The sequence below is a fragment of the Marmota flaviventris genome, chromosome 4, assembly GCF_047511675.1.
Source record: "Marmota flaviventris isolate mMarFla1 chromosome 4, mMarFla1.hap1, whole genome shotgun sequence".
NCBI classification, from domain to species: domain Eukaryota; kingdom Metazoa; phylum Chordata; class Mammalia; order Rodentia; family Sciuridae; genus Marmota; species Marmota flaviventris.
Window position 1 is genome coordinate 25913533 of NC_092501.1, and position 27107 is coordinate 25940639.

The 27107-nt window shown below is 41.6% G+C and overlaps 3 protein-coding genes across 4 annotated transcripts in view; 1 reads left to right on the forward strand and 2 right to left on the reverse strand.

Annotated features, from left to right (window-relative positions):
• Positions 1-27107, reverse strand: part of Gbf1 (golgi brefeldin A resistant guanine nucleotide exchange factor 1) — a 295142-nt gene that overhangs the window by 260147 nt on the left and 7888 nt on the right. The window lies entirely within an intron of this gene.
• On the reverse strand, positions 912-3601 carry Hps6 (HPS6 biogenesis of lysosomal organelles complex 2 subunit 3). Its single transcript, XM_027930355.2, has one exon. The coding sequence runs from the start codon at positions 3454-3456 to the stop codon at positions 1036-1038; it is 2421 nt and encodes an 806-aa protein (XP_027786156.2). The 5' UTR covers positions 3457-3601; the 3' UTR covers positions 912-1035.
• Positions 8647-27107, forward strand: part of Armh3 (armadillo like helical domain containing 3) — a 184564-nt gene continuing 166103 nt past the window's right edge. Inside the window, exons 1-4 of one of the 2 annotated variants that reach the window (XM_027930424.2) lie at positions 8647-8777; positions 23081-23193; positions 25001-25057; positions 25166-25312. In XM_027930424.2, the coding sequence (XP_027786225.1) occupies positions 23092-23193; positions 25001-25057; positions 25166-25312 (306 nt within the window). In that variant the 5' untranslated portion in view covers positions 8647-8777; positions 23081-23091. The remainder of the gene's footprint in view (positions 8778-23080; positions 23194-25000; positions 25058-25165; positions 25313-27107) is intronic. The other variant, XM_027930423.2, reaches the window with a different exon arrangement.

Genomic DNA, 27107 nt, shown 5'->3' on the forward strand with positions numbered 1-27107 from the left:
CTCCTCTCCCCCTGACAATCTAAAAAACCATCCACAGACCCATATGAACTTGAATCTACTGTTAAGCCCAGAATGAGGCAGAGCAGAATCTAAACTGTAGGTCCTAGCTGAGGACAAAGCTAAGTGGTAGTTGTTACCCTAGTCCCTGCCAGGGGCCTAGGATGATGTTGAGTGGCAGCATCCAGGGCCTACCCTAATCCAGAACTAGGCAGAGGGGTCACGGGTAGAAATGGACATAGGGTCAAGAAGTCTTTGGACATCTAGTCCAGACAAGTAGAAATCTGTGCTGCAGATGCTCTTATTTCTTGGTTTAAGGAGTCAGTGAAAATGTGGGGCCCTCCAAGTAGCTGTGCTCCCAGTGACTCATTATTGAGGCTCTGAGGTAGCTCTCTGACTGTATCATATTTTCCTTAAAATCAGGGGCTGCTCATGGAATCCTGGGGGAAACAAGCGTGGGCTTAGGGCCCATCACAGTTCTTACTTGGAAGAGTCCCAGGGAAAAGAGGTGTAGCTCCGCAGAATCCACTGTCTACCATGGGCTAGAGTCCAGTATTGATTCAGGGATGAGGAGCAGATTCAAGCCCAAAGAGGCCAGAGGTACTGGGCCATACAGTGAGGCAAGTCAAATGTGACAGCTGCTATTTTCTAGTTGACTTGCTTGGTCAAGTCATTCAGTCTTTCTAGATTCTATTTCTTCACCTGGAAAATAGGGATAATATCAGTACTTTTCTATCGAGGAAGAGGGATTATGTAAAGACCAGCAGAGTACCTGGCACATATAAAATACTCATAATGTCAATTATCTTCACAATTGAAAGTAGCTGCTTCAGTCAAGAGATCCAGATTCATCTGCTCCCTCTGTAACCCACAATCCTCTGAGACTCTCAGCTATTCAAAAAACACAAACTATGTATAAATTGGATATTTATATATATATATTTTAAAAATTGCTCCAGAAGACAGAAGAATATCGCACACACAGGTCCTACCCTGGCCCCCTCTAACTCCTAGGTACCCTACCCTGATCACCGTGTCCTACAAATGATTTCCCATGTCAGTCACACAGAGGCCCTGTCCAGATGGTACCCACACTTCCAGTCCTGGGTGATCTGATACCTGAAGGGTAGACATAGGTCCCCGAGGTGGGGTCGGGGGTGGAGTGCCTGGGTCCCATAGAATATCCTCATAAAGGCTTAGAACTGGGCCTGAGGGCCGTCCTTGAGCTCCAGTCTGCTCCAGCAGGGCTTTGAGCAAACCCACTGTGAGAGGGGGTTCTGACCCAGGCTCAGGAAATGGGGTAGGAGGTCCCACTTCATCTGGGAGATGTGTCTGCAGTAGAAGTAGGAGCTCATCTGGAGCTAGTTCTGGTGGGCACAGGCGGCAAAGGAGGGGGAGGTGAGCATCGAGCTGGCGGTGCTGGGCAAACTGGGCTAGAAGCAGTTTGAATATCTCACTTCGAAGCAAGGGGCTGGAGGGGCCAAGGGCCAGGCCAGCCTCCAGAGCCCGCTCCCATTGCTCCTTTTGTACCAGCTGACTCACAGCTTGCAGCACAGCTTTGGGCCGCCCACTGCCCAAAAGCAGCTCCAGCTCCAATGTCTCAGGCCTGTTCCCCTCCTCACCTATCACTGCCAGGGCTCGGCGATACAAAGGCAGCCCAGGGCCTCCAGCCCCCCACCCTGGCCCACCCTGCTGCTGTGCCAGTTCCACAAATGGGGGTAGCCATTGTGGCTCCAGCTGGCAAAGGCATTGGCAAAGGAGTTCAAATGGGGGCAGTATTCCATTGGGTGTTTCCTTTCCAGCTGTTGTATCCCCTAGCACCTTCTTCCACACATCAGGGAGAGCTTGGGACCTCAGCCTGCCATTTCCATCTGGCTGGAGCTGCAGGGCCCGAAGAGTGGCACCCCAGGCTGCTGTAGGAAGGGCTTGGAAAATGGTGTTGAGCTGGACCAGCTGGTCTCCTGTTAACTCAGTCCTCAGCAGGCGTGCTACTTCGTGCTCTGCCAACTCAGTCCAGCCAGCCTCCTCATCATCCCCAGCCACCAGGTGGGTCTTGAGCTGCTCTAAACCCCTGTAATCCCTAAGCTCGGCCCTCAGTGTAGTCAACAGTGTAGATGGTGGCAGGTGGCCTTGGAGGATGGAGGCCAAGGCTTGAGGTGCTCGGAAGGTACTGTCGTGTCTCAGTTCCTCTGGGGTGAGCTGGGCACCACGTAGGCTCCGACGCTGGTAGTATATACAGGCCTCCTCAAATACCAGGTCCTTGGCTGAAGGCAGCTCAAGGCCCTGGGGGGCTTCCCAACCTACACAAAACAGACCCAAGGCTGAAAGCATGCGAAGACCTCCTCCAATATCCATCTCTTCCTCATCCTTCACGCCAGGGGCTGGAGGTTCCAGCAAATATACTCTGTCTGTACTTAGAACCTTCCTTTCCAGCAGCTGCCCACTGCCCATGTCCAGCAATTCCAATGTGTTGCCCAGCACACAGGCCAGAGTGCCATGGAATATTCCCAGGGCTGCAGACCCCTCGGGGCCTGCAGGTGCCTCCTGCAAGGTGCCCACAGCACGAGTACCACCGTGGGACTGCACTAACCTCACAGTGCCCCTGAAATCAAGCAACAGAAGGCCTTGAGGAGCTGGGGCCCAGGTATGTACAGCCAATGGCTTTCTGGGGGACAGCAACCCAGGAAGGCCTCGGAGCAGGGTCCTGAAGTCCCAGGTGTCCCCTTGTCTGGGATTCAGGATTTTACTGTGAGAGAGGCCAAGGCATGGGGCAGACACTATCACTTTGCCCTTGCTTGGGCTCCAGATGAGCAGAATGTGGGCTACACCAGGCCAGGTGGTGGCAGTGGGCACTAGGAAGAGATCCTTGCGGGAGGCCAGCAGGCCAAAAGGAGGGCAGTGGTGCAGCAGGACGCGAGTGCGGCCCAGGTTTGTGCCTGCCTCCCCGCTGGGCTCCAGGGTCCTGACGCACACGCGATAGTTGAAAGCGGCTACAGGCCGCTCTATGGGGTCCTCAGTGCCAGACTGAAGCTCCTCGCACCACACCAGGCGGCCTCGGACAGCCGCTACGGCCACCACGCGGGCCTCACCGCCTGGACAGAGCTCGGTGCTCTGCAGCAGTCGCCAGCCAAGCTCCATCCCCGCTCCCCACACCTCGGTTATGCCACTTTCCCACACTAGGACCAGCGCCGGTCGCGCTGGCCAAGGCAGGAAGAAGGCGTCTAGCGGTGAAGGGTGGTCCTCGGGCCAGGCCCGCTCCAGTTCCGCGCCAGATCCACGTACGGCGACTAGCAGTTGCGGGGCTGGCGCCCCCGGGGGTCGCAGCAGCAGCAGGTGGCGGCCGTCTGGGCTGCAGCGGACTCGGACAGCTGGGTCCCCAGCTAGCAACTCCCGGAGCCGGGCCGCGCCGCTGAAGTTGCTAAGGTCTAAGAGCAGGCGCAGAGTCCCCGCACGCTTCATCTTGCCGCCGCGCCGTAGCACGTTAGGCCCGGCCACCCGGTGGAGCGAGGCCCGGCTCTCGGTGCGCGGTCCTCCGGGAAGTCGAAAGCCGGACTGAGACTTCCGTCCCGCGTGGATGAGGTGGGCCGAGGACAGGCCTGAGTGTAGACTCCACCCCGCCCCGCTAGGGGAGCTTCGGCTTTGCTCTAGTGCACGCCCGGCTGGCGCGACCCGCCCGCAGGGGGAGGAGCCTCCGCAGCTCCCAAAGGTTTCAACCTCTGACTTCTCAGGCCAGCTTCCCCTAGCCGCAGTGTAGCTCAGTCTAGTCCTGATTTGGGCTCCACTGAGCCCCTAAAAGCGTCCATCTCCTAAGGCTTTTCTTTTCTAAGCTTCGTTCTTTGAGTCCAGTTTACTCATTTATATTCATTCATATTCTCATTCTCTCTCTCTCTCTCTCTCTCTCTCTCTCTCTCTCTCTCTCTCTTCCCAGTACTAGGCATTGAGCCCACAGCCTCACCGAGTCTGGGCAAGCACTCTATATCACTGAGCTACATCCCCAACTACTCATTTATTTTTGAAAGTTTTATTGAGCACCTAATTTATGGCAGGCTTTGAGTGGTAGACCCTGAACAAAATAGAAAAACTTCAACCTCACCTGTAATCCTCAGCGGCTCAGGAGGCTAAGGCAGGAGGATCACAAGTTCAAAGCCAGCCTGAGCAATTTAGTGAGGCCCTAAACAACTTAGTGAGACCCTGTCTCAAAATGAAAAATAAAAAGGGCTGGGGATATGGCTAAATGGCTAAGTGCCCCTGGGTTCAATCCCTGGTACCAAACAAAAAACTTCAACCTCATGGAGATTCATAATCTAGTGGAAAATAATAATAGTTAATGTTTCCATAGTAGACATCATGGGACAGACCTGCTCCCATCCCTCGTTTTTGCAGATAAGGAAAATGAAGCACAGAGGTTAAGTAACTTTGATTAAGATTATATAGGTATTAGGCTGGGGATATAGCTTAGTTGGTAGAGTGCTTGTTTCATATGCACAAGGCCCTGGGTTCAATCCCTAGCTACCCACCCCCCCCAAAAAAAAAAAAAAAAAAAAACATTACACAAGTATTAAGCAGTAGAGGTGGGATTTCAGCCACAGGCATTCTGGCTCCAGAGTTAGTGTGCCAAGCCATTTTACTCTATCAACCAAAACCAGGAATTTGCTAAGAAAACAACAACAACATATTTAGAGGCAGAATCTTTTTGTCATCTCTTCAGCAACACCCACAAATTTAGATTTTTAAATTCTTATATATTTTTTTTCAGTATTGGGGATTGAACCCAGGAACACTCTACTGAGTTACATTCCCAAACCCACCTTTTGAGACAAAGTCTTGCCCAGGCTGGCCTAGGACTTACAATCCTCCTGTCTCAGCCTTCCCAGTTGCTGGGTCTACAGGCTTGTGCCAGTGTGCCCTGCTTGACAACCTCCTTATTGAAAGTTTCTCCTGTGGGTTCCACTGCACATCTTTTACCTCTGGGTTTCTTCCTTTTTTTATATTGCAGTATCTTTTTTTTTTTTTTGGTACCAGGAATTGAATTCAGGGGTACTTGACCATTGAACCACGTCCCCAGCCCTACTTTGTATTTTATTTAGAGACAGGGTCTCACTGTGTTGCTTAGCACCTCACTTTTGTTGAGGCTGGTTTTGAATCCTCTATCCTCCTGCCTCAACCTCCTGAGTTACTGCGATTACAGGTGTATGCCACCACATTAAACGTTAGCACCCTCCTTCCATTCCCCAATAACATTTTGATCTGTCTCTCTATCCTCTTTCCTTCCTTATGGCTTGATCCATTCCATGGAAGCCAACGACTCCAAAATATTTATCTATAGCACAGATATCTGTTGAGTTCCAATAAAGGGTATCTAAACGTCTACTAAATATTTCTTCTTGGATGTCTCACACTTTAATCTCAACATATCCTAAACATCATCTTCCTGTCCCAAATTACTCCTCCTCCAGTTGCTTCTAGCTGCCATAGGATTTATTTCATTTTGTACCCTATCTTCATTTTTAGAGTAGAGTCTGGCAGAAAAACCTCAATTGATGTTTGCTGAAGGAATGAGTAAGCTTATGTGGGCACATGTTTGTGTGTGTGATATCATTTGGGAATCTTTTGGTTAAAAGTTACAGAAATAGCTCATGACTATTTTAAGTTAAAGTACTATTAATTAGAAGAACATAAGGAACTTACAGCATCTGCTGAAGAAAGGAAGAACAGGATTGAACAATGAACAGTAATTAAGACACTCACTGAAGATCAAGAAATAGGAAGCATGATTGTTTTTCAGTGGGGACCATCTAATCAGGGTAATGTGGTCCTTGATGCTACATGACTTACATGCTGCACTAGAGGATAGAACCTGTTATGAATAAATTCTGATCATCCTTTTATCTCTGCATCACTTGATCAAAAGCCAAATTTCTTGGAGGCTATAGCTATTGGCCAAAATCAGATAATGTGCCTTCACTTAACTCTGACTGTTCAGGGCATGTTTTTCCATTTAGTCTAGCCTAAGAGTCCAAAGAATTCTGCAGAATAAGAAGGGAAGAGCTCTGCCAGATAACCAAACCAATATGACACAGGCCTTATTATTCTCATTTTTCAAATGAGGACACTAGGCACAGGGAGCTTAAGTAATTGTACAAAGTCATAGGGTTAGAAGGTAGCTGACCTAGGATCCATTTCTACAATGTTCCAGAGGTTGTGTGCTAAACTTAGTATATGATCTCCTAAATTTACCCTAGTGTGAATATGTATTGAATTTACTTCCTGACATAAGTGTGGGCAGTGTATTATGTTGCTTCACTCTCATACCTTCTCCCTTTCTTTTCTTCTCTCTTCTTCCACCTCACTTCATCTTCACCTTCTCCAGGAAGTCTTTGGAAGTTGACATGAAATTTTCCCTTCTGTAAATTTTCAGGGCATTTACAACTTGAGCCCTTTGTAAGTTTGCCCTTGATAATTCACTCTCCGCTATTTAAAACATTTAAGAGTAACCTGGTGTGGCAGCCCATACCTGTAACCCAGTGAAGGCAGGCTGAGTCAGGAAGATCACAAGTTTGAGGCCAGTTTCAGCATCTTAGGGAGACCCTGTCTCAAAATAAAAAATAAAAAGGGCGGGGAATGTGGCTAAATGGTAAAGTGTCCCTGGGTTCAATCCCCAGTACCCACCTCCCCTCACACACACACACACACACAAAAGTGTATATATATATATATATATATATATATATATATATAGTATATATGCGTGTGTGTGTGTGTGTGTGTGTGTGTGTATCTACCACTTTGTTACAATATAATTTTAGAATCATAACTTGCTTTGTTTCTTTTTACTACTCACCAATTGGGTAGTCAGTAGGTGTGAAACAAAGTTTTATTGAAAGGAAATCAGGTATGGAACACTGTTCTTTCATTCTTTCAGTTGGACAGAGGGCTACTGTTTCTTTTTGTTTTTTCGGTGGTGGGAACTGAACCCATTTTATTTTTATCTTTTAATTTTTTTATGTTTATAACTTTATTTTATTTATTTTTATTTTTAGAGAGAGAATTTATTTATTTTTTTTTTTAGTTTTCGGCGGACACAACATCTTTGTTTGTATGTGGTGCTGAGGATCGAACCCGGGCGGCACGCATGCCAGGCGAGCGTGCTACCGCTTGAGCCACATCCCCAGCCCTTATTTATTTATTTTTATGTGGATCGAACCCAGGGCCTCACACATGCTAGGCAAGCACTCTACTACTGAGCCACAACCCCAGCCCCTGATTTTTATTTTGAGACAGGGTCTAGTTAGGTTTCCAGATTGGCCTCAAACTTGCCATCCTCCTGCCTCATCCTTCTAAATTGCTAGGATTATAGGCATTTGCCACTGGGTCAGGCTGGAAAGAGGGTTTCTAACTGGTGTTCCAAAACTATTAGGATTTGCTTCATGACAAATCCTCCTCTTACCCCTCATCACTCTTTTATTTTTTTGGTACTGGGGATTGAACTCAGGGGCACTCGACTACTGAGCCACATCTCCAGCCCTATTTTGTAGACAGGGTCTCAGTTGCTTGGTGCCTCGCTTTTGCTGAGGCTGTCTCGAGATCTTCCTGCCTCAGCCTCCCAACGCTGCTAGGATTGCAGGCTTTTGCTACTGCTCCCTCTTCATTCTTATTTGTATTCTATTAAGAGTATAGCCCCTCACTTCTTTCCCGGTTCCATACCCAGCATATTTCTGCCCCCAGTTCTTTCCTGATGGACCTGGGTTCAAATTATTCTCCTCTTACTAATTCTAGAATTTTAAACAAACTAATCACTCAGAACCGGCACCCCCCCCACCCTGCTTTTTTTTTTTTTTGTGGTGCTGGGGATTGAACTCAGGGGCTTTGTGCATACAAGGCAAGCACTTTACCAACTGAGCTATATCCCCAGCCCTACAAGTGCATCTTTTAATCTTTTATCTGCATAAGAGAAATCTGAAGATCACAGAGTTTACTTGAGGTGGAGCACAGTGGTGCAGGCCTATAATCTGTGCGACTGAGGCAGGATTACAAGTTTGAGATCAGCCTCAGCAATTTAATGAAGACTGTCTTAAAATGGAAAAAAAAAAAAAGATAAAAAGGGATGGGGTTGTAGTTCAGTGGTAAAAGACCCTTGGATTCATTCAATCCCACTAGTACTGGAAAAAAAAAAAAAGCACAACTTTAAACGACAATTTACTCAAATTTATTTTATGATGATTATTTTGAGATAGGGTCTCACTAAGTTACCACTTAGTGATCTTCCTGCTTCAGCCTCCTACGTAGCTGGGCTTACAGGCTGTGCCACCGCCTCTGGCAACATATCTATTTATTTGTTGAATGAATGTGTTTCCAATGTTTCACTTACAAAGCTACAATAAATATCTTGAAACGTACATCTTTTCAAACCTTGCCAGTGTTTCTAAATATATTCATTCCTAGAAGGAACTGCTGAATTCAAAGTCGGCCATGTTTCAAAAAACCATTACTGCAATTGGTAAACCAGGAGCCCTTCTATAGATGTTTGCTAATTTCTTTCTCGCGATGCTTTTCGGGAGTTGTAGTCTTTGCAATGTTTGCTGGGAATTGTGGTCTGAGGTCAGCTTCAGGAAGCGGGCGTGGAAGAACCTATCGCAAAGCGGGTTTTAGGACCCCGCGGGGCACTGGGGTCGGGGAGGTCGGGAGCGCGCCCGTGGCTCGGAGCAGCGGCGGCGTCGGTGGTGTTGGGAGCGAGCGGGCCCGGGAGCGGCGCGGGTGGTGGAGGAGGAGCCGGGGGCTCGGTAAGCAGCGCCGGCCTGGTCGGGTCCTCCAATCTGGCCAACCCCCGCGGGTCCTGCCACAGTAGGCCTCGGCCCAGAGGCGGCTCTGGGGGCGGGGCCTGCGCTTGCTAGGGGACGACGGGGGTGACGAGGGGAGAGGAGGGAGGACCGCAGCTGAGGCTGTGTGCCGCGGGGAGGGCTGGCCCGGGGGGGTGGCTGAGCGAGCAAGACGCAGCTTCTCTTTTCCAGCGGCTCGTTCTTCTGACAACCCGGTTCTGGCCTAGTTCTTTCCCTGTCCCGCCCTTGCAGGGGCCACTGGGCAGCTGAGGCCCTGACCTTTGATCCCTGCGCGGGGCTGACCTCGATCCCTGCCTGGAAAGCCTGTCCTTCCAGCTTGTGCGTGGCTCTGTGGTGAGGGTCAGGGGCTAGACCTCTGAGAAGGAATAGAGGAAGGCGAGTCTGTCCGAAGTCTTCAGGTGTCCCGGAAGGGACACTATCTAACCTCTTGAGTCTCCGACCGACTGGTTTCCTTTACCACTGAGCTACACCCCTGATCTTATTTTGAAAATTTGAGAGAGGATCTCTAAATTGCCGAGACCGGCCTCGAACTCTCAATCCTCCAGCGTCAGTCTCCAAGTGGCTGGGATTACAGGTGTACAGCACTGCGCCGGTCTTCCCACCCACTGCCTTAAGCTCACCTTTTACATAGAAAGTTACTCGGGTTACTCGGTGTAAACTAACCTTTTCAAAGGCAGTGGGGAAAGAAATGAGAGAACAGGTTCCCTGGGGGAAGGAGAGCCATCAGAAGTTGAGGAGTGCTGCACCTGGCGATCGGGACAGTAGAAATTTGGCCCAGGCCTGAATAAATGTTTCTGGATCATCAAATCGTCCCCGGTTCTTCTTTTCCAGAAAAATTTGAACTTAAATTTTTTTTTTGTTTGTTTGTTTGGTACACCAAGATAAAGATGATTTGTGTCCCTCCCTTTAATTTAGGATTGCTTGGAATTATTTTGGGTATGTCTTCTGTTGGACTTCATGGTAATACTGCTTACTAACTTCTATGTGAAGGCTTTCAGGGTATCAGACAGAGTCTAGGGAAAGGTAGATTCCTCTTGTTAGAATTATAAAGGGAATTTTCATTCTTTCCTTAATGAATAAGGAAGTCTTTAATGTGTTTTCAATAGATTTTCAGTCATAATTTACTCATTCAACCTTTATATAATTAAACAAACTTGAAAACCCCAAAGCAGTTGTTATGAAATTTGGAATTTCACATACAGCATAATTTAGGAATTCATAAGATTTGGAGAAAATTGATCCAGGATGTATGAAGGTGAACTGTTTACTCATATTTATTTAGCACTTACTATATAACTGGTACTGGGTTAGAAATAATATCTTTCCTCAAGGACATCCAACACATATTTTGATGAAGTTTTGTACTACTCTGTGTTGTATATCTGTATAAAGACATTTGTACAAAAAAAAAAAAAAAGGAATATTGTTATCACTAGGGGTAGGGAGATTCTTTGTAGGGAAAAGACACTTGAGGTGGGCTTTGAAGGATGAATAGGAGCTTGCACAAGAAAGAAAAAATATTCCAGTTACAGAAAACAGCATATGCAAAGACATGGTTGCAAGTTTGAGGTCAGCCTCAGCAACTTAGGGCATCTTGGGCAACTTAGGGCAACTTAGGGCTGGGGATGTGGCTCAGTGGTAGAGTATCCTTGGGTACAATGAGAAGATGGCGGGGGTGTTGTACTGCTTGGGGAAGTTTGGAGCTTGAGTGGGAAATAGTATTAATTTTTAAGAGGTTCCTGCTAGGCAGCAGAATAGAATAGACAATATGATTGATGTATGTACCTTCCATGTATGTATTATATGTCAAAATACATTCTGCTGTCATGTATGACTAATAAAAATAAATCATATGGTTAAAAAAAAAAAAAGGTTCCTGCTCATTGAGAAGAGGATCTTGTGATGAATTCTCACTCTGGGAGATGCCAGTACCACCAAAAAAAAAAAAAAAAAAAAAAGAGGTTAGGGAAGACAGTCTGATATTCTGAGGTAAAGTTACCTGTGGGATGTGTAGATGGAGATGTTAGTAGGCAGCTGGAAGTAAGGAGGCCTAGTAAGCTTCATAGCTTGGCAATAGTTCTCAATAAGTGAGGGCATATATGAGAAAAATCTTTGGGGAAAATGTTTATTTTGTTTAAATGTTTATTTGGAATTGTCAGGATGTGCACTTCTTTCACTTAATGGTGAGCTGCTTAAGACAGGGACCATAAAAATTACTAAATTTTTTGGTCCCTTTTCGGCTTATACTGTGCTTAATGTTTTTTTAATTGTTGATAGACCTTTATTTTATTTATTAATATGTGGTGTTGAGAATCGAACCCAGTGCCTCACACATGCCAGGCAAGTGGGCTACGGTTGAGCCCCAGCCCCAGCCCTGTGCTTGTTTTTTTTTTAAATATTTATTTTTTAGTTATAGGTAGACACGATATCTCTATTTTTTTTTTTTTTAATTTGTATGTGGTGCTGAGGTTTGAACCCAGTACCTCATGCATTAGAGGAGAGTGATCTACCTCTAGGCCACAACCCCAGCCCCATGTGCTTGTTTTTTAATATTATAAGGTCTTGATAAAAGTTATTAAACTAGCAGGAAGTCAGTTGATTTTATAAGATTGCAATTACTTTTTGGACTTCCTTTAAGATATGGTAATCTGTCTTTTTTTTTTTTTTTTCCTCTTTCTCTACTCTGCCCCCACCCCCGCTTCTTGTGGTGCTGGGGTCAAACCCAGTGCCTCACTCTTGCTAGGTAAGCACTGAACCACTGATTTATGCCCCCAGTCCTGCATCCTGTAATTTCATTTTATACTTTGGGTGGTATTCATGGGGCTTGTATGTTTCACCAGGAAGGAAAATGAGAAGATGCGCGGGGGGGGGGGGGGGGGGGGGGGGGGTTGTACTGCTTGGGGAAATTTGGAGCTTGAGTGGGAAATAGTATTAATTTTTAAGAGGTTCCTGCTCATTGAGAAGAGGATCTTGTGATGAATTCTCATTCTGGGAGATGCCAGAAAAAATGTGATTTTTTTTTTTTTCTTTCTTTCTTTTTTTTTTTTTTGGTACCAGGGTTATTGAATCCAGAGGTGCTTAACTGCTGAACCCCATCCCAGCCTTTTTTTAAAATACATTTATTTATCTATCTATCTATTTATTTATATATTTGTTTGTTATAGATGGACACAATACCTTTATTAATTTTTTTTAAAAATTTATGTGGTGCCAGGGATTGAACCCAGTGCCTCACGCATGCTAGGCAAGCGCTCTACCACTGAGCCACAACCCCGGCCCCTTATTTATTTTTTATGTTATAAGGTCTTGATAAAAGTTATTAAACTTTTTTGTCAGGGATCGACAGTGCCTCACACATACTTGGCAAGTGCTGTACCACTGAGCCGCAATCCTAGACCCCCCATCTCAGCCTTTTTTATTTTTTTGCTTTGAGACAGGGTCTTACTAAGTTGCTTAGGGCCTTGGTAAGTTGTTGAGCCTGGCTTTGAACTTGTGATCCTCTTGCCTTAGCTTCCCAGATAGCTGGGATTACAGATGTGCACCACCACACCTGGCCACTTCCACTTTTAAGTATAGGCTAAATACCACTCTGAGGTGAACACTGACCATAGCACATACAAGATAGGACCTTGCCTAATAGTGGCTCAGGTGGCTTATTTAATCAGTTTGGTTCTGGCTTAGCATCTAGAAAATAGTGATAATTCTTGTCGAGGTGATATCCTGAGTCTATTAACTTTTCTTGGATGAAGTGGGAATATTGATAGTGTGGACAAGTTTGGAATTTCCATAGAATTGTAACTTTTTTTAAAAAAATATTTTTCATCTGTATGGACCTTTATTTTATGCATTTATTTTATATGTGGTGCTGAGGATCGAACCCAGTGCCTCACACATGCTAGGCAAGCGCTCTACCACTGAGCCACAGCCTCAGCCCAGAATTGTAACTTTAACTGAATCTTTTTTGTGTGTGTTGGTTACCAGGGATTGAACTCATGGGCACTCGTCTACTGAGCCACATCCCCAGCCCTACTTTGTATTTTATTTATTTTATCAGGGTCTTACTGAGTTGCTTAGTGCCTTGCTTTTGCTGAGGCTTGCCTTGAACTCTTGATCCTCCTGTCTCAACCTCCTGAGCCTCTGCGATTACAGGCATACATGCCATGCCTGGCTCCTGAATCTGGTTTTTAATATTCTATTAGTGAATAGGACTTGTTTTTTTTTTTTTTTTTTACTTACAGTACATTCTCACAGGGAGAAGGGCTACCAGAGAGAAAGATTTAGTGATTTGACTTGTTCCTAGCTGTGTTACTTTAGGCAAAATAAAATCTTCATAAAATCAGGGTAGTAGTACATATTTCATCTGATTATTTTACAGATGGGCAAACTGGACCTTAGATGTCAAAAGGAACCCATTGGTTAGGATAAGTGGGAAGAATAAGATGTGGGAAGGTGAGGGTCACTCCAGTGTTTTTTCTAAAGAATGCCTAAGTTTTATCCATCTTCTCAATATCCTCTTCTGTCCAGATAATCATTTCCTTTACTACTTTTTTTTTGGTACTGGGGATTGAATTTAGGGGTGCTTAGCCTTTTTATATTTTATTTATAGAGACAGGGTCTCACTGAGTTGTTTAGGGCCTCTCCAGGTTGCTGGCTTTGAACTCGTGATCATCCTATGTTGGCCTTTTGAGCTGCTGGGATTACAGGGATGTACCATCACACCCAGTTTAAATGAATATTTCTTGATGTATAGTGGGTATCACAATTACATCTAGCAGAATTTTTCAACCTTGTCACTATTGACATATTGGGCAGGGCAATTCTTTGTTGTGGGTGACATTGTAGGGTGTGTAGCATTCTTGACTTCTACTCAGTAGATGCCATTGATACTTCTCTTCCCAGTTGTGACAACCAAAAATGACTCCAGACACTGACAAGTGTCCCTGGGGGTAAAATTGCCATATTTGAGAACCAAAGACCTGGAGTGATTGTTAAAAATGTAGATTTCCCTGGACTGGGGTTGTGGCTCAGTGGTAGAGTGCTTGCCTAGCACGAGTGAAGCACTGGGTTTGAACCTCAGTACCACTTAAAAATAAATAACATACAGGTATTGTGTTCATCTACAACTAAAAAAGCATTTTAAAAAAATGAAGATTTTCCTTGCCCAACACAGTGATAAATGCCTGTAATCCCAGCTATTTGGGAAGCTGAGGAAGGAGGATAGTAAGTTTGAGGCCAGTTTTAGCAATTTAGTGAGACTCTCAAAAAAAAAGGACTGGTGATGTAGCTCAGTGATAAAGCGCCCTGGATTCAATCCTCAGTACAAAAAAAAAAAAAGGTCTCTGAGTTGGGAATGTTGGTCAGTGGGAGAATACTTGCCTACCCTAAATAATACACTGGATTCACCCCCAGCACTGGGGGGAAAAGAAGAAGAAAACTATATTCTTTATCTTGAGCAATCTTATTCAGTAGAGGGGTAGAGGGGTTTAGGAGTCTACATGTTTAGGAGGGACCCTGAAAGATTCTGACACAGGTGATTAAAGCTCTGTAAGCACTAAAGCATTCTCTCCTCCCAGCTGAGAGCTGTATAGACTCATACTTGTTTTATTTCTCTCTTGTTTTATAATAATAATTTTCCTTTCATTATCAAGTTTAGATGGAGAATTATCCTTAGAGGACTGTCAAGTTTCAAATAAGATAGTGTCAATTAAATCCTTAAATAAAGATCAGTGTTTCAACCTTTTTTTTTTTTTAAAAAAAATTACAACATTGGATAATATATCAACTTGACTAGACGCTCAGGTTCTCCAGTTTTCCCTTCCAAGTTTTCCCCTATTCCATTAATTTGTCTATTCCCCTCTGTTTCATTTCACTATTACCTATATTTATATGTTGATACATAGATCAGTTATTTTTTTATTTTTCTATCATGGCATCTTTACCCACCAACCAACCAGAGTGATGAAACTCAAGATACTAGACTTTCCACAGTTTTTTCATTAAGGCCTCACTCACTTACTCTCCTGAAACTTCAGTTTCTCTGGAGGATCTCTGCTTTGTTTTTTGTGCAGGTTATTGCCTGTCCTTACTCTCACTTATATGGACAAATTTTCTTTTTTTCCCCTGGTACTGGGGATTGATTCCAGAGGCACTTTACCAGTGAGCTATATTCTCAATTTCTTTTTTCCAGTTGTAGATGGATATAATACCTTTATATTATTTATTTTTATGTGGTATTGAGGATTGAACCCAGTGCCTCACACATGCTAGGCAAGTGCTCTATCACTGAGCCACAACCCCTAACTTTCCCAGTTCTTTTTATTTTTATTTTGAGACTGGGTCTCTCTTAGTCACTGAGGTTGGCTTTGAACTTGTGACCTGTCTCAGCCTCTAGAATCACTGGTATTACAGACATGTGCTGTTGTGCCTGGTGCTTTTTTTTGTTTTGTTTTGTTTTTTAAATTCACTTTATGTTTTAGTTTTCTCATTGTAAACTTCCTGGATCATAAGGTTGTTGTGAGGATAAAATGAATTGATGTGTATAAAGTGCCATGCCTGGAACATAGTATATGCCAAATTAGTGTTAGCTCTTTGGTTGTTATTTTATTTTTGTTTATTCATTTTTTTTAAAGAGAGAGAGAGAGAGAGAGAGAGAGAGAGAGAGAGAGAGAGAGAGGGAGGGGGGAGAGAGAGAGAGAGTTTTAATATTTATCTTTTGGTTATCGGCGGACACAACATCTTTGTTTGTATGTGGTGCTGAGGATCAAACCCGGGCCGCACGCACACCAGGCGAGCGCGCTACCGCTTGAGCCACATCCCCAGCCCTCATTTTTTTATTTTACTTTTTTAAAGATAGGGTCTCACTGTGTTGTCCAGGCTAATTTTGAACTTGGCAATCTTCCTGCCTCAGCCTCCTAAGTAGTTGGGATTATGTATATGCACCACTAGACCCAACTATTATTTTATTTATTTATTGTTTTGGGGAATCAAAACCAGGGGTGCCTCACCACTGAGCTCTATCCCCAACTTTTTAAAATTTCTTTCTTTTTATTTTTTTAATTACTTTATGTTACATATTTATTTTTTATGTGGTGCTGAGCATTGAACCCAGTGCCTCACACATGCTAGGCAAGCACTATACTGCTGAGCCAGAACCTCAGCCCCCCAGCCTTTTTTTATTTTTATTTTTGAGATAGGGTCTTGCTAAATTGCTGAGACTGGCTTTCAATTTGCAATTCTACCTGTCTACTGAGAGGCTGGGACTAAAGGTGTGTTCTACTGCATCCAACCCAGCTGTTATTTTATTTATTTTTTTTAACTTTTTTTTTTGGGGGGTGGGTACCAGCGATTGAACTCGGGGGCACTTGACCACTGAGCCACATCCCTATCCCTATTTTGTATTTTATTTAGAGATAGGTTCTCACTAAACTTCTTTTTTTTTAAAAAAATATTTTTAATTGTATATGGACACAATATATTTTATTTATTTATTTTTATGTGGTGCTAAGGATTGAACTCTGCCTCACATGTGATAGGCAAGTGCTCTGTCACTGAGCTACAACCTCGGCCCCTAGATGTTATTTTAGATTGATGTCCTGAGTGTTCAAGCCTGATGTCCCTTCTAATCTCTATTCTAGTGTTCTCACGGATGCTGTTAAATTTTCATATACATGTGAACACATGTACTTTTTTAAAAAAATATATTTTTAGTTGTTGATGGACACAATATCATTATTTTATTTATTCATTCAAATGGGGTGCTGAGTATCAAACCCAGTGCCTCACACATGCTAGGCAAGTATTCTACCACTGAGCCACAACCCCAGTCCCTACTTTTTTTTTTTTTTTTTTTTAGATTAAGGAATAATTTACAAAATGTGAAGTTTGTTTTTTAAAAATATTTTTTAGTTGGCAATGGACCTTTATTTTATTTATTTACATGCAGTGCTGAGAATTGAACGCAGTGCCTGTGCCTCACACATGCTAGGCAAGTGGTCTACCACTGAGCCACATCCCCAGCCTCAAGTTCATGGTTTTTCAACGTGTATACCCATTTATGTGATCTCCGATCACATCAATATTGATTAAATTCTTTGTATCTCAGAAGGTTCCTCGTGCTTCCTCCTGCTTATCTCACCACAACTATTGTATCCTTTGTCACCATGAATTAATTTTGCCCCCCTTTTTTTTTTCTGGTACTGAGGGTTGAATCCAGGCGCACTTTGCCACTGACTACATCCCTAGCCCTTTTAATTTTTTATTTTGAGAAAGGGTCTCATTAAGTTACTGGGGGCCTTGCTAAGTTGCTAAGGTTGACCTCAAATTTGCATCTTTCTGCCTTAGTCTCCTGCTAGGCAAGTGACTGGGATTAAGGGCATGTGCCAGTGCGCCTGGCTAATTTTGTCTTTTTTGAACATCATATGAATGAAATCATCAGGTTATACTCTTTTTTTTTTTTGGTACTTGGGATTGAATTTAGGGGAGCTTTACCACTGAGATACATCCCTTGTCCTTTTTTATTTGTTATTTTGAGACAGGTTATTGCCAACTTGCTTAGGCTAGACTCACATTTGCCATTCTCCTGCTGCAGCCTGTGAGTTGTTGGGATTATACTTGTGCATCACCATAACCAGCAATTTTGTATTTTTTTTATCAACATTTTCTGTAAGATTTTTCCATGTTGTTTCACGTATCAGTAATTGTTCTTTTAAATTTCTGTATGGCATTCTTTTGTATAAATACAATGTAATTTTTCTATTCTGATGGATATTTGAATTCTCTTTATATATTTAAAAAACAAACATAGAATACTTCAATAAACTTTACAAAACATCTCAAAAAGGGAATGTTTATGTCTAAGACTCTGGCATTTTTGTCTCTGGAATATACCAATGTGTCAAATTTTGGGGGTCTTTACACATCATTTCCTCTATCTGGAACACTTTTTTCAAGATTTTTCACATGGCTTGTTCCTTCCTGTTATTCTGGATCTCAGCCGGGTATTCTCAGGACAACTTTAGTCTCCCAATCTAAAGTAGCCTCCCTTGGCAATTTGTCTTCAAGGCACTTATCACTGTTTCAGGTTGTCTTCTCTCTACAACAATGACAATTCTATGGGAGTAGGCATCTTTTCTGTCTTGTTCACTGCTACATCCCTAATGCCTGGCACCTAAAAGGTCTTCAGTGTATATTTGTTGAATGAATGAATACCTGATCTGTAGGTAGGTTCTTTTCTTTGTAAATTATGGACACATATATTTATTTTTAAAAAATTTCACTCTTGGGGCTGGGGTTGTGACTAAGTGGCAGAGCGCTTGCCTTGCACATGTAAGGCACTGGATTCAATTCTCAGCACCACATAAAAATAAATATACAAAATCAAGATATTGTATCCATCTATAACTAAAAAACATTTAAAAAATTTCATTCTCCTCCATATCTTTTTCTTATATACTGGTTGAAGTGTTTTAGGATGCTACCTTAACACTGGTTATGTGAATGTTTTGGAGTCACAAACAGATACTTGGTAACAGTCCATTACAAAGGTGAACCTAGATTCCTAGACCATTAAATTTGGAAGCCCACAGAAAGTTGTCTCATGGCTTCTTTTTACAGATTGGCAAATTGAGGCCCAGGGAGGAAAAAGAAACTAATAGTTCTAGAAAGAGAGTATATAAGTGGAGACCAGAACCCCAGATTTTGGTGGATTAACTGTGTCAACTCTATGGAAATCAGAGTGAATTTCTATTAAGTTCGTTTTCTGGTCTTAAAGTTTGCATGTGTGCTACCTAAGAAGACAATAAAATAAATAAATAAATAAATAACCAGCCAACCAACCAACTGGCTACATGTAACCAATATTCCTTACAAATTTGACAGTGGAAGAGTTTGGCTTTAGGTTTTAAAATCTTAATATTTCGCCACTTCCTTTTTAAAGGATGTGACTTTAAGAAGTATGTGGTGGGATTGCTTTAAGATATAGATCTTATAAAATTGGGTCTTCTAGAGGGAAGTTGTGCTGTGGGTCTTTTTTTTTTTTTTTTTTTTTTTTAAAGAGAGACAGAGAGAGAGAATTTTAATATTTATTTTTAGTTTTTGGTGGACACAACATCTTTGTTTGTATGTGGTGCTGAGGATCGAACCCGGGCCGCATGCATGCCAGGCGAGTGCGCTACCGCTTGAGCCACATCCCCAGCCCTATGCTGTGGGTCTTGAGACCAGCAGGTTCCCAGGTCTAGGATTAAAAGGCTTCATTGATTTATGATTCAGTTGAGGGAATTTGATGCCATTCCTAGTTTGATAGTAGATGAAGTTAGTATTGAAAAGTCGCCTGACTTTTTTGGTATTTCGCCTATGTCTTGTTGCTGAAAAATGATGTTAAAACCTAAACTGACTTTTCTGTGAGATTACTGTGCCTTTACCATGTTTGTTTCTTCTCCAGAAGGATTTAAAAGCTGGAATTGACAGGTGTGATAGCAGAGCTGTTGAATGCTGCTGCTTTCCCTGTCATATGGTCCCATAGCATTTTCTTTGTTCCTCTACTCCATTTATTTCTCATACTTTGCCTTGTGCTATGGGTCATTATGTGTCTGTTTCTGCTAGTAGATTGTGAGCTTCCAGAAGATCAGGTCAGGAATTTCCTCTCTGCAACCTCATGTTGCCTAAATTGACAGTATTTAGGTGCTTCTTACATATTTGCAATATTTCAGTGATGCTGAGGGAACCATTAGATAATAGTCTAGTCCAGTTCCCTTCTTTTACTTGTGGGAAATTGAGAATTACAGTGATTTAGTCAATGTTGCCTAGTTGGCTGAGAGGTCTGTGTTCTAGTCTCACTTCTGCTGATTGGTTGTTCCATTGGTTGTTCCTCAATGGGGAAAAGTTGTAGAAAAGGAAAAAACACTGAGCAGGTAGAAACAGATTACACTCACATTGCTGAAGTGCTATAATTTACTACGCGCTACCAATTAGATATTTTATTTTCAAATTTAGGAGTTCAGGTTTAACTTGTAAGACCTGAAGAAAACCTTGTGTTTGTAAGAGTTCTATACTTGTCCTTGTCCACCACTCCAGCAACTCTTGTTTGCTGTGTTCCATGGTTCAGAGTGCTGGTAGGAGTAATGGACTTTTTTTTTTTTTTTAAAATATTTAGTTTTTTAGTTGTAGATGGACACAGTACCTTTATTTTATTTTTATGTGGTACTGAAGATTGAACCCAGTGCCTCATGGATGCCAGGCGATGCTTTACCTCTGAGCCACAACCCCAGCTCAGGAGTAATGGACTTTTGATTGTCAGTTTCCAGTCACATTTCAGGCAGCTTGGGTGGTAAATTCCAGTTGCCTGTGATGATGACAGAGAGTAATTAGTTGGGGCCTTTGTCTGAATTTCCCTCTGCTCCAAATGGAATAATAGCAAAGAAAAGAATTTAATTTCTTAGGAAATTTGGTGGTTTGGATTGGAATTGTTTTCCCCTCTTCTCCTATTCCCTTTTGCTTATTAGAAAGTATTGATTCTGAAATAGAGTAAGTTTATTAGATTTGGGGTGGACATTGATTAGCTGTAACCCAATTATAAATCCTCAGAGGGGTATGTTTGTAAACATGTACTTTTCATCCAGGAACTCATGGTTCCTGCTGTTCCTGCTAATCAATTAGTTGAAGCTGAGCACATGCAAGATCTATCCACTAAGCTTAGAATTGCATTGCTTTTGATTTAATTTAATAGGATCCTCTTGATTTCCAATTTATTTTCCCAAGATAAGGGCATCTTTCTCTTGACAACCTGTTTAAAAGACACAGGAATGTTTTGAACAGAGGCTGTATTTCACGCTTTAAGGCAGAGCTATAATCAATATAATGTAAATTGTCTAAAAGAATCTTCTCTTTTTGTTGTTATTTTTTTCTTCAGTCTTCTCTAGACTATAAAATAATTTGAAGGCTTAATGAAACCTTAATAGAGATAGGTCTTACTAAGATTTTGGGTCAGATGGGGACTTTGGAGGAATTTTTCCTATTAACTTTAGAGCAAGTCAGTGAACAGCTCTGCTGAGTGTTTGCCATGAGCTTATAATAGAAAAAGTATAAGTTGTAGTCCTACTGCTAAAGACATTTAATATCAAGTTGAGGAGATTTTCTGTGTTTTGATGTTTGTTCAAAGATAAATTTCCTTTTCTGACTACATGTATTAGAGAAATCAGATGTCTGAGATAGAATACTATTGGGTGCATCTCTTCCTTATACAGAATTTTGATTTGAAAGGTAAATGCATACTTTTCAAAACTTATTGAGCAAAATTAGTTCTGCTGTTTTGAATTTGTCTGGAAGTAAAATCAGCCTTCTCTCTACCTTCCATGCTTGTCATTGGATGATCTTTAATTTCATACCTACATATTAGGATTTATGAGAGACAGGGGAACTTTGTTAGTATAATATAATTAATCTGGGAAATGAGGGAAGATGTGTAAATCCAAAGTGGAGAACTGTGGCATTTCAAGTTCTCTGTTAATGAAAAGTTGAGACTTCCTTGAAGCAAGATTGGAAAATTGGGGCATGATTCATGGAACTGCTTTTATATAGAATTGAAAATACATTGAAGTTTGATCTGCAAAGTATTACAAATATATACAATTAAATTTGAAAGTAGTATAGGATTATATTCAGTTATTTTGAAGTTAAATTTAATTTTTATCCTCTTAACTGCTATTTTCTGCCTTGGGTCTCTTTTCAGAGGAATTTCTGAAGACAGTCAAGTGCAGTGTGATTTATGAGGCAGTGAAGGCCAAGTATTTTGCACTGACGAGAACCTACTTACTTTGGGGAAATCGATGAAGCACATCAGTCTGCAGCACACTTCCTGCCTTAATGCTCCTAAGCTCGATCAATATTTGAAATTTAACTTCACCATCAGTCTGTGGGAAGTGTGTGCTTTGCAGCCTTCCTTCTATCAACCTCAAATATATGGCCAGACCTATTATAGATGGAGCTAGTTACACTTTCCTGTTTGGTTTTGGAACTGCTTTAAGCCTTGTCCATTGGTACATTTTAAGGATGTAAAATGTGTTGTGTTTTAGGCCAAGTAATGATTTAAATCTTGACATAACCTGGACTGGGATGGGGGTGTTGGATAGATCTGTAGTATGGTTGTTTATCATTTCTTCTTCCTAAAATATTTTTCCATTGAGAGACATTTCAATAGATTCTCTAGCATCTTGGAGAGCATTCTGGTACTGACTGTGGCTTTGTTTTCTTTTTAAAAATATTTTATTTATTTATTTAACCCAAAGGTGTTCTACCCCCAGCACTTTTTTAAAAAAAATTTATTTTTATTTTTTTAGTTTTCGGCGGACACAACATCTTTTGTTTGTATGTAGTGCTGAGGATCGAACCCGGGCCGCACGCATGCCAGGCGAGCACGCTACCGCTTGAGCCACATCCCCAGGCCTACCCCCAGCACTTTTAAATTTTATTTATGTTTATTTATTTATTTAGTTGTGCTGGAGATTGAACTCAGGGCCTGGGGCATACTAGGCAAATGCTTTTTCACTAGCTACATCTCTATCCCTTTATTTTTTTATTTTTATTTTTAATTTTTGGTACTGGGGATTGAACCCAGAGGCGCTTTATTACTGAACCACATCCCTAGCCATTTTTATTTTTTATTTTGAGACAGGGTCTCACTAAGTGTGCACCACTGTGCCTAGCTCCCAGTCCTTTATTTATTTTTTAATTTATTTTTTGGTGCTGAGGATTGAACCCAGGGCCTTGTGCATGGGAGGCAAGCATTCTACCAACTGAGCTATACTCTCAGCCCCTATATTTTATTTTGAATAAAATAAGTTAAGTTGCTGAGGTTGGCCTCAAACTTTGAACTTCCTGCATCATTTACCTGAGTTGCTGAAATTACAGGTGTGCACCATTGTGTCCCGCAAAAAATCTATTTTTTCAGTCATTTTATATTCACAGAAAATTTGAGAGACAGGTACAAAAATAGCCCAAGATATCTCATATGTTCCCTGCCTCTATATATCTACAGCCTTCCCTGTTAAATATTCCTACCAGAGGAATATTTGTTACAGTTGATGAATCAGCATTTACTTACACATCATTAGCATCCAAAGTACACATTTACATTAGGATACACTGTTGCTATTATATATTCCATGAGTTTGAAAAAATGCATAATGACATATTCACCATTATGATAGATATAGATTATTTTCATTGCTATAAATTTGGGTTTTTTCCCACAGATTCTCTAACCATGGCACAGGTAGAAAAACGGGGCGGTTTGCTCAGGAAATCTTCAGCCTCCAAAAAACCACTAAAGGAAAAAGTGGTGCTGATGTATGATGAGATCTTTATGGTAAGTCCTGGAGCCCTTCATACTGTATAGCCTGACTTCTTAGTTTCTTAGTTCAATGAGAAACAACCTTATGTCTGTCTGCCACCTTCAAGTTCCTTAAGAGTGTGGGGAGAGAAAGGGAGGGGTGGGAGGGAAGCAGCAAACCAAAGAACAAGAGCAAGCTCTCAATAGTAGTGATTATGTTGCAGTATTTGGGGATTTAACCCAGGGGTGCTCTACCACTGAGCTACATCCCCAGCCCTTTTTATTTTTTATTTTGGGACAGGGTCTCACTAAGTTGCCCAGGCTGGCCTTGAACTTGCCATCCTCTTGTTTCAGCCTTCACTGGGATTACTTGTTAACTAGAAATTTCTGACTTATAGAATTTCTGTTTGAAAATGATTGCTAACAATTTTTTTGGCTTTAGTACCCTAGTTTTGCTAATCTTTTGGACCAATTTGAATTAAGGAAAGAGCACATTAAAATCTCTGTATAGGGCTGGGGATGTGGCTCAAGCGGTAGCGCGCTCGCCTGGCATGCGTGCGGCCCAGGTTCGATCCTCAGCACCACATACAAAACAGAGATGTTGTGTCCGCTGATAACTAAAAAATAAATATTAAAAAAAAAATTAAAGACATTTTCAAATTAAAACCTTTAAAAAAAAAATCTCTGTATAGAGGGGCTTGTGTTGTAGCTCAGTGGTAGAGTGCTTGCTTAGCATGTGTGAGGTACTGGGTTTGGCTTCAGCACCATATAAAAATAAAAGTATTGTATCCATCCACTATGAAAAAAAGTATTTAAAAAAAAAATCTCTGGGGGGGCTGGAATTGTGGCTCAGCGGTAGAGCACTCGCCTAGCACGTGCGAGGCCCTGATTCGATCCTCAGCATACATAAAAATAAATAAACAAAGTAAAGGTATTGTGTACAACTAAGAAATAAATATTAAAAAAAAAATCTCTGTATAGAGGACTCCTGGGTTCAACCCTCAGTATTGAAAAAAAAAGTTAAAATCTCTGTATAGAGGACTAAGTGTGTATTGTAGGGCAAGTAGAAACAGTCAACATAGGATAATGTGAAAAACCATTGCAATATTACTTAGATCACCTGTGTTCTAACTCTTACCCTTCTGTTAGTCACTTAACTTTGTGGACCCTCTTTCTTGAAAGGAGGACAAATGATAATAATTATCCTTCCTGTCTTACTGGCTAGTTGTATTTTATTTTTTAATTTTTTTAAATTGTAGTTGGACACAATACCTTTATTTTATGTATTTATTTTTTTTATATGGTGCTGAGGATCGATTCCAGTGCCTCACACATGCTAGGCAAGTGCTCTACCGCTGAACCACAGCCCTAGCCTCTGTATTTTATTTTTAAATGGAGTTAAAACCACCATACAAATACAAGGGGACATTGTAATGTGACTTATTTATTCATATTTTTATGTTCACTTCTTACTAGAAGAGAACTATTTGAAGGAAATTTTTTTTTTTAGTTTATTTATTTATTTTTATGTGGTGCTGAGGATTGAACCCAGGACCTCGCACATGCTAGGCGAGTGCTCTACCACTGAGCCACAACCCCAGTCCTTGAAGGAAATTTTTTGAGTCATTATTTAACTTTTGTTTCAGGGAATGTATCTCTATGCACAATGCATTCCATTAGGAAAAATAAACTTAAGAATAAAATGTTCTCTCATCTATTACAGCAGTTAGGATAAGCAGCATTTTCAAAGTTAATTTTGAAAGGTAAGGTTGACTATGTGTAGCATTCTTAATTCTTTTGGTGTTAGCTGGGAAAGTTGAAAATGTTTATCTTCTGGTTTCAGACAGAGGACCCCAGTAAGTGTAGTCCTCGGTTTTGGGAAGAGCTTTTCCTTATGAAGGTAAGACTTGATGGCCTCTGTTGGTTTTCATGGTAACTAAGATGGCCATATTTTATGTTCTACTTGCTACACAAAAATGTGCTCAGGCCCTTATTGTTTCATTGGCAGGTGAATTTAGAGTACCTAGAAGGCAAATTGGAATCTCTTGATGGTGAGGAGTTAATGAAGATCAAGGACAATATTAATTGCTTATTTCAACATTGCATCCAGGCTCTGGGAGAGGAACATCCAATTCGTGTTGTCAATGCATTGCAGGTACAAGGCTAGGACCCTGTTGGGAGTTCTTGTTTATCAGAGAAAGGAAGTATAATTCCCTATTGGGACCTGAGGAACCTAGAATTGTCTTTAGGTATGAGGTCCCCCAATCTGCTACTGGGGATTGAACCTAGGGACTCTTTACTACTGAGCTAGTTCCCAGCCCTTTTTATTTTTTATGTGAGACAGGATCTTGCTAAATTGCCAAGGCTGGCCTAAAACTTGGAATACTCTTGTCTTAGCCTCCCAAGTAGCTGAGATTGCAGGCATGTACCCTGTACTCATCTCAACAGCTACTCATTGAACAATTGCTGTGTGTTAAACATTGGACAGAGTGTTGTGTTGGGGGATATGCTTAGCTTCTTTTTTTTGGTACCAGGGATTGAACCCAGGAGCACTTTAACCACTGAGCCACATCTCCAGTCCTTTTTTTTGTTTGTTTGTTTGTTTTATTTTTTTTAGTTGTAGGTGGACACAATGCCTTTATTTTTATTTATTTATTTTTATGTGGTGCTGAGGATCGAACCTAGTGTCTCACCTGTGCTAGGTGAGCGCTCTACCACTGAGCCACAACCCCAGCCCCACCAGTCTTTTTAAATTTATTTTTTATTTTGATATAGGGTTTCATTAAGTTGCTTAGGGCCTCAGTAAATTTCTGAGGCTGGGTTTGAACTTTGATCCTTCTGTCTCAGCCGCCTGAGCTGCTGGGATTGTAAGCATACACCACTGTGCCTGGCCATACACTTGGCTTCTCCTTTTTTTTTTTTCTTTTAAAACATTTATTTATTTATTTTTGGTTGTAGATGGACACAATACCTTATTTTAGTTATTTTTATGTGATGCTGAGAATTAAATGCTAGGCAAGCTCTCTACCGTTGAATCACAACCTCCGCCCACACTTGGCTTCTTTAAGGCAGAGATTTTGACACTTTCATTCAATACTTTGTTTTTAGTACATATAACAATGTCCAGCACATAGTTGGTATTATAGAAATAAATTTCTACTGAATGAATGGAAGACAAAGTTTCTAAAGTTTGTAGTCTGCAGGATCCAGTATACCCTAGATTGGGAGTATGTACTTAGGACAGTAATTGACAAGCTTAGATTATAAAGAATTCATAATATAATAAAGGATTTTGTTGGAATTTTTGGTAGACAGGATTTAAATTTCTAATTTACTAGTTTTGAAAATCTTTTTGTGAACCCCAGTTTTCTCATCTGTGTAGAATAGGTAGAATAATTACCTCTTGAATTGATGCCCCAGAAAGAAGGCCTATGTTTATCCTAGAGCCTTGACCTTTGGCACATGTATTTAACATTTGAGTTGTCCAGTAGGGGCTCAATGCAAGTTGAAATAAAAGTTGGAATTATATGTGCAGTAATTACAATGACTCATTATGACGGCAGAAATAAGTTGATCTTAAGCTACTTGATGACCCCCTAAAAGTATAGTACATTACTATAATAGTTAATACAAAACTTCAGGGATGACTCTTCTTTTTCTTCTTTTCCTTCTCTCCCTCCCTCCCTCCCTCCCTCCCTCCCTCCCTCTTTCTTTCTTTCTTTCTTCTTTCTTTCTGTACTGGGGATTGAACCAGGGGTGCTTTAACGTTGGACTGCATCCCTATCCCTTTTTTGATTATTGAGAATGGCCCTAAAACAAGAAGGAGGCAAAAAATGGAAGATGACAACAGTCTTTGTTGCTGTTCCTCTTTTAATTTATGGATTTTGCACATGTTAAGATTCAGACTGTATTTTGGAGCTCAGAGTAACTGAGAAATTATCTATGTAAGA